We start from the raw sequence: 7,930 nt of genomic DNA, 5'->3' as shown, positions 1-7,930 counted from the left end.
CTAGAGGCAGGAGCTGATGCAGAGACCACAGAGTAAACCACTGCTTACTGGCTTGCTCCTTATGTCTTTGTTAAGCTTGCTTTTTCATAAGATGCAGGGCCTATCTGCCCATGGGTGACACTAACCCTGCCTATAAGTGGGTCCACTCACATCAGTCAATAATCAAGAAAATACCTGACAAACTTGCCTATAGGCCAGTCTTAGGGGGCATTTTGTCAGTTGACAATTCTCTTCCCAGATAGTTCTAGTTTGGGTGAAGTTGAAAAAAAAAAAACAAAAAACAACAAAACCAAAACAACACAGGTATTCTCAGTAGAGTAAAGTCAGAGTGATAGCCAGAATACAGTTCTTTATTGGGCCTCCTTGAGGGCATTTCCTTGGCTTTTCTTTCTTCCACAGCTGCTCTCATTTCTGCATCTTCTTCTATCTTCTGTGCCAGCAATGGCCTGTGTACTTTTTTAAGGTAGAGATTACATTCTCTTCCTCTCTGCTGTTTCAAGGATCCTTGTGTTTATATTACACTCTTCCATTAAATAACCCAAAACAATTTGTTTTAAAGTCAACTGAGAGGCAACTTGGATTCCATTTTCTATCTTAACTCTTTTAATGTCTCAAGAAAAGAAGGACAAGAAAAATAGAGGACACTCTGATCTTCCTCTGGCTTTCACATGAGAGGACATACCTGCATACTCACGTGCATGCACTACACCATACACAGAATAAAAAAAATAACAAAAAAGAAAACCCCAAAACACAAAACAAAAACAAAGCAAAAACCTTTTGTTATATCAAGTATCCCAAACCTATATTAACAATTAGGGACATTCCTAATTTTTGCTGATTACGTCTCAGAAAACAAGCTGCGTCTACTTCTTCAAGACCTTAACCGAAAATTAACTGGAGCATTATAATTTTTTAAAATTATTTTTATCTTATGTGTATGTGCTTTTTCTTGAATGTATGTATGTGTACTACTATGTGGGTTCAGTTCCTGAAGCAGCTAGAAGAGGACATGGAATCCCTGGAAACTGGAGATATGAGCAGCTATGCGCTACCATTGGATGCTGGAATAGAATCTCAGTCTTCTGCAAGAGCAGTCATTGCTCTAACCACTGACTCATCTCTCTAGCCCCCAGAGCATTATCATTTTTAATGTTGCTGAAATTTACTATTTAATTTAATTTTACTATTTAATTTAATGTTACTGAAATATTAGCAGATAAAAATCAGCTCACCACTTTAGGGATTCTAGAGGCTCCTGTCATGAATACTATTTCCTCTAAATATTAATATTTAGTTAAATAAATTAATATCTTGTATTTTCTATTAAAATTCTTCACCTTAATGAGCTACGCAGTTCACATTCTTCATTGAATTTTATTGACTTTTAGTGTAAGCCTCCCCCACCCCCACCCTGTCCTTGCCCTCTGCTGCTCCATCTTTGGGAGGCCTGTTCTACTTCTACCTTGAATTTTACTTTATACTGAATTTTTAAAAGCAAATTGTCATTTCTTGTGTCACTTTAAGGATCCAATGTACTCTGTCTTGTGTATTGTACTTGAATTTTCAAACAAATTATTTCAGCCGAAAAGAAAGAAAAGGCTCTAAGTAGGACTGAAGGTTTTGGGTAGATTCTCCTCTGCTCACTTCTTTTCTGTATATCCACCCTTGCATTCCTTCATGGATGCACGTACCTATCAATAATCACTTATCTTCTCTTGTCTTTCAGTTATCATATATGTGATTTAGTCAAGGCTTAGAACTTACAACCAAAAATATGACCTTGTGTAAAAACTTCTAACCGCACTACTAAATGTCATGTATACTGCAAGCATAAATATTATGGGGTTTCATAGAGAAGTAAATTTCTGTCTAGTTTACAGTGACCAGGGAAGACCCTTGAAAGGTGCTTGACTTGAATATAGCTTGAATACTGCTGTGTCCAGAGAAAAAGGGCTCATCAATGAAAGTGACAAGGCCCAGGAGAAAAAAAATTGTTTATTAGTTTGAAACTTTTCCTTCCACTCCCAGTTTTCATTAGCCTAAACTTGACAAGTTCTTCAGGAGGCAAGAAGACAGACTTATCTTGTTTCAACGTGTTTCCCTGGTCACGTGGAAAACTCTACCTTTCAAAGGGCACCAGAACTCAAAGCAGAGAAAATGAGGATGGCCTCTTCTCTTTTCCTCTTCACCGTATTACCTGACTGAAGAGCAAAAAACTTATTAGTCAGCATTTTTATACAAGAAAAATATTCATTGTGCCTAGGATACTATGGATTCTCAGCTTAGAACCAACCCCAAAGCAAGCCATTTTGGGGGCGGGGGTGATCTGCATGCCTGCCTCCATGCCAATATCACCATCTACTTCAATGTGTAGAACCATGCCTTGAGCTAGCCTAGACGAAATGTGTGGAAGGGTTTTATGCTTCATGTAGGAATATGCAGTGGAAGTGTATGAAATAAGCCGTACAAGTTCTTAACTCAGACAGACCCCCAGGCCTTAGGCATAGATTTTTCCTACCGGTAAAGATGAGATGAGCAAGGTTGATCTTATCTCTTACCACATCCTGACACAGTGTGAGGAGACAAGTGACTTCAGCCTTGGTTTAACAGACAGATAACATTTTATGAACATTCTTTTCTTGCTGCCTCTAATGAAAGAGTTCTGCATGGAGCCCCTCCCTGCTGAGGTCTGGTGAGAACCCAGAGGCCAAAATGCAGGCTGATTAACAGGCATCACAAGCAGTGACTCAAACCATTCGTGATTTCAGATGAAGCTTGTTACGGTGACTCTACAATTAGGACTTTAGGCCACGTGGCCAGTCCGTCCTCCAGGAGGCTACACCAAGTACTGTATAAAAGTCCCCACCATCCTAGACTCCACAGTCAACATTCTTCATTGAATCTCACTGAAGATCAGGTAAGCATTCTCCCCTCTCTCTTTCTCTCTTTCTCCCTTCTCTCTGGTACCCCTTCCTCTAATCCCTGATGTTCTATCTCTGAGAGGCCACCACTGTTCTGTTCCTACACTAGACTATTCTTTCTACTATAGTTTTAGACAGCTTGCTATTTCTTGGTCTACTTTAACTATCTCATTTATTCTTAGTGTACTGTCCCTGACTTGTAAAAATTATTAGTTAGATTCTGTGGTGCGACTAGACAAAAGTCTGAGAGAATAGAAGAATACTTTCATCTTGGAAACAAGTGTCAAGGGGATCTAAAATAGGGATATTTTTTAAAAAGGAATAAAAATAAGACTTGGAGTTATTTATCTTCTCCCCGTACCCCACTCTCAATCCTTCACACTCATGCACATATTTCTAGTCTCCAGCCTTGGTGTTTTAATATAAAACGTCTCAAATTGTCTGTTTGTTTTCAGGCTCTTCAAATCACCTGAGATGTCTTTCAGTGATCAACAGTGCAAGCAACCTTGTGTGCCACCCCCATGTCTTCAAAAGACCCAAGAAAAGTGCCAGGCCCAAGCTGAGGAGGCATGTGCCCCCTCATGTCAGGACCCCTGCCAAGATAAGTGTCCACAACAAGCTCAGGAGGGATGTGTTCCTCAGTGCCAGGAGTTCAGCCAAGGAACCTGCCCACAGCAAGGCCAAGATCCATGTCTACCTCCAAGCCAAGACCAGTGCCTTCCTCAGTGTGCAGAGCCATGCCCGGAGTTAGCACAAACAAAATGTGTGGAAGAGTTCCCACAGAAGGTACAGGAGAAGTGTCCATCCCAGAGCAAGGGAAAGTAGCTGCTCAAATGCCATCTGGAGTCAAGAAGATGGCCAACAGAAGAAAATACAACCCCAGTCCTTACGGTGACCTTCTCCTGTGGGTATCTCTGTATAAGATACTGTCTTGTCTCCTGACTTCCTCAGCATTCCAGGACTTGGTCTGTACCTCTGAAGATAGTTCTCTGTATTTTATTAACCTCTGTGAATAAGTGTTCTCAGCAGCTGGCAAACAGTCAAGAGTATAGGAGAGTGTGATAATCAAGGCAGATCACCAAAGCCTAACATAGCTCTCCTGGGGCAAAACCCCACTTAGCTCTTAGTCCATAAGGGCCAAGGATGCCTTCATCCATCTTTCAGGGTGCAAGGCTCTCTTTCAAGCCTCAAGAGAATCTTAATTTAACAGCTTTACGGTATTAAGAAGAAGTTGGTGATGCTACAAAATCAAAAATGGTTTAATTTTGTTTCTACATCCTAATCAAAAAAAAATGACTGGACATTGTAATGTGATCTGTGCTTTGTAAAATTCAAACAAAATGTTTTCAAAGACTTAATTCAAACAGCCAATAAGGAACACAAATTGGGATCTTTGTGAATCTTTGTGCTTCGTAGATGAACTTCTTTGGACCATTTGGTTTGAGAGGGCTTCAGATATTGTGTCTGGTCTTTAGTTTGTGTCTCTGCGATAGGAGCTGGATTGTCTCCAGCTTTCTTGCCTTTTCCCCTTGGTGAAAGTAAAATATATAATAAAGCTCTTCCTAAGGCTTATTTCTGATGTGATGTGTCTTTTCCTTACCTTGACTGACTCTCTGGGGATTATATTTTCCTTTTAGAGTAAGTCTGTGGAAAAAATGAAAACATATCTCACAGATGCACAAAACAGCAGCAGAGAGATCTTTGGATTCCCATAGGCCAGCCCCCACACATTCCACACACACTTCTCCAGGCTCATTTGCACACACTTCACATATTAGAAAATGAAGCAAAAGCTGGCACCAACCCATGCTGTAAACCTCAGGCCCAGGTTCTTTCCGCAGTAGTCTACTCCCTCTTTGATGTGGTTTCCAGAGTGAAGGACTGAAATTGAGGGAGAGAAATTGTGTGGAAGAGATACTCCAAATAAACCCATGGACAACAAACAGCAAAGAGAAATAAAGGTGCCTCTGAGATTAACACAACGTGAGGACCAAAATTGTTTGTCGTACTATTTGGTCAGATTTCAGTAAAGCTAATTAATATAGGTAACCTGGTTGTGTTCTGGTGCTCCCCCACCTAAGGACAAAACATAGCTGTGAACTTGTGTATAAGGGCCAAGGAAGTGCCACACTGGCATGAAAGAGCCAAAGGCCAGTTCTTCATTTCTTCATGAATGCCCTGACCTGGCCTGTGGGGAAGATGTGTCAAAGGCTTGGCCTCAGAGTAGAACAGGAGCTCCTTACCCATCCCCTGCCTTCCCCTTCTGCAGTCCTGAGAGAAGGATGTGGAAGGCCATTTGGAGAACATGTTTAACTTGTTTAACTCAACTGAGGACCTCCTGTCACATAGACCATACCTATCTCTCAAATTTAGAGATTTTCTAAGATAAGACACAAATATGACAGAATTTGAGGAAAGGTTTCAAGAGGCAATGTGGAAGCACATGCAGGTGACCTAGGCCATGTCCTGAGCTTTGTGCTTTTTCAACAAGGTTCTCACAACAGCTTCAGGAAGCTCAGCTGCCATCTATTAAGGAGCATGTTTGACCTTATAAGGGCCCTATAATTCAGAATGCTAACCCAGTCACTCTGAATCCTGAACATAGCTCTTATTGGCATGACAAAAATTCATGTGACACTCAGGGAGGTTTTCAGGAACTGTCTTTTCAATTATCTCTCATCCTCATAAGCAGAATCCAGTAATTTTCTGAATGCCAGGCACTCTGCCAGTTAATGGAGAGATGATGAGCCAAGAGGTCAGTATCCCCGTGCAGAGCCAGCGCTGTCTTTTTCTGCCATCCGCTCTCATTAACAACTTTTCTCCAAACTTCCCTGGAACTCTCAAGTCCCTGACCATCTCCAGATGACTGAATTAAAGTTCTTTTGCTTCATTAGCTTGCTAGATAGCTTTTTCTCACCCATTTTCCACACTGAAAATATTCCATTAATCTCCTGGGCCTAGTTGGTTCACAGATGAATCCTACAAAAAGATCTCCAAAATCCTATCATTGAAACTTCTACTGAGATGACAAGTCTCACTGCTATGTCTCGAGCTTGGCTCAAGTACAGAAAAGATCTTTGATCACTAACACTGAAGGCACCCATTGCAATCCAAAATCAGATACCCAGACCTGGAGAGGAAGTGCTGGACTAATGAGCAGGGATGGTCCAACCATATCAGATGGAAAAAGAGCCATGTGATTACAGGGGAGGCCTCCATGGATAGGAAGGGTACTAGGCTGCAGATTAAAGATAGGAAAGCAGACGCCAAGCAGCTGGAAAAGCCTTCATCTAGCTGTCATGGGAACCTACACACAATCTCATACTCACAGAACTCTGATCCAGGCCTCACAATCCATGATCACGAAGCCTGAAGGCCAGGAGAACAGCCAGGATCAAACACATGACAGCCAGATTGGCCTAGCTGACTGCATATGTGTTGAAGCCGTCCAGTGGAGGAGATGCATTACCAAAGAGATTTCTAGTACTGGGACTTCTAGGTGATAGTTAATTGGATATGTGACAATAGTGGGTCTGTGGGGGAAAAGTTCAAGGGAGGATGATATAGATTCACTTATTATTCAAAAGAGCTATGGAATGTCCCATCACCTCCACAGTGTGTTGAACCTGGCTCCAAAGAGCCACAGTGGCATGAAAAAGAAATATAGCTAGAGCAATTGGGAAGGCAGACAACCAGAAACTTGTCATATATTTGGTTAAAAAAGGAAGGAAGGAAGGAAGGAAGGAAGGAAGGAAGGAAGGAAGGAAGGAAGGAAGGAAGGAAGGAAGCAGAGCTAGGACAGTTGTCCTAAAATATTTTAAGAGCTTTTAATAGACAAAGTTGAGATTTCTATGAAGTATAAAAGAAGAAAGTTGGAACCCACAAGCAGGAGCTATGAACTGTGCGTCTGTTTTTAAAACTTTCTTATAACAGAAACTGCCATAGATGGTATAAATGCATTGTGCCCCCAAGCATTGGAGATGCACAAGAAAGCAAGTGACAGGCAAACTTCCCCAGTGTTTCTAACTCTCAGTCTCACCCAGCTGTCTGGACAGAACTGGGATGGGAGCAGGGGTTCTCCCTAGAAACATGAGTAGAACATTTTTTGATGGCTTTCTGAGGGTCTAGGCCCCTGAGGACCAACAGAATATGTGACTCCACCCTTAAGGCAAAAATAAGGACAAGTAAATAGTAGGGAGTAGCTCACTCATATTTAAGGTTCTCTGATATGTTTAAGGAGCTAAGATGTCAGTCTTGAATACATTGTAGAAATTTCTATTGATCTCCAAATCTAATCTCCCAGCTGGGCTGTTCCCCAAGTCTCCTCCTCTTCTATCCTTACCTTTTTGTCATCCAGACACAGCCCATATGGCCCACTTGTTTTTCTACCTGACAACCCTTCACAGCCTCCTTTCTGCCTACATTTGCTTTTCTCTGACTCAGTTCCACCACTTTCGTGTTGAGGAGTCAATGAGATCTTCTCTTGTGTCCCCCTGATCCCTTTTTGAGGTTTGTTTTCTAAGAATAAAGAAAGCACACAAGGGAGGTCATCTTCTTGCCTCTTGTACTCCATTTTGCTATGCCCGTCCTGGGGATCTGTACCACAATTTCCCAATACCTGTGCGTGAATAACATGTATCTTGACAGTCCAAGAGACTGAATGACTCCGAGAGCTTGCAACAGTCTTTACCTGATTTCATAGGGCCAGGAACCTGAAATCCAAGATACCCTCATAACTGGCCAACCAAGAGAACCTCTGACGCAGAGACCAAGAGAACGATAGCCTCTGGGACCCCATTATCCTAACTGATGAAGTGATTTACTCATCTTGGTTTACCTAAGAATTTCCTAATTTACACACTGAAAATTCTGCACCCTGGGAACCCACCAAGTTTTGGATAAGCTGGGTCATTGTTCTGTCTCATGGTGTACCTGCACACAGAGATATGATGCTTAGTGTTGCAGATGCACAGAAGGAAAGCAAGTAAGGTTGTTCCTACTGGAGC

The 7,930-nt window shown here is 41.8% G+C and overlaps 1 protein-coding gene across 1 annotated transcript; it reads left to right on the top strand.

Annotated features, from left to right (window-relative positions):
- Positions 1-2,884: 2,884 nt before the first annotated feature.
- Prr9 (proline rich 9) lies at positions 2,885-4,494 on the top strand. Its single transcript, XM_028784931.1, has 2 exons — positions 2,885-2,920; positions 3,380-4,494. The coding sequence occupies exon 2, from the start codon at positions 3,399-3,401 to the stop codon at positions 3,747-3,749; it is 351 nt and encodes a 116-aa protein (XP_028640764.1). The 5' UTR covers positions 2,885-2,920; positions 3,380-3,398; the 3' UTR covers positions 3,750-4,494.
- Positions 4,495-7,930: the final 3,436 nt, after the last annotated feature.

The sequence above is a fragment of the Grammomys surdaster genome, unplaced genomic scaffold (genome assembly GCF_004785775.1).
Source record: "Grammomys surdaster isolate TR1022 unplaced genomic scaffold, NIH_TR_1.0 124976, whole genome shotgun sequence".
Classification (NCBI taxonomy): domain Eukaryota; kingdom Metazoa; phylum Chordata; class Mammalia; order Rodentia; family Muridae; genus Grammomys; species Grammomys surdaster.
The sequence above is the reverse complement of the archived record's forward strand: the minus strand, read 5'-3'. Positions and strand labels throughout refer to the sequence as shown.

Bases quoted from the DNA above. Each gene is read 5' to 3' on its own strand.
- Prr9 (XM_028784931.1), top strand. From the start codon at position 3,399: ATGTCTTTCAGTGATCAACAGTGCAAGCAACCTTGTGTGCCACCCCCA.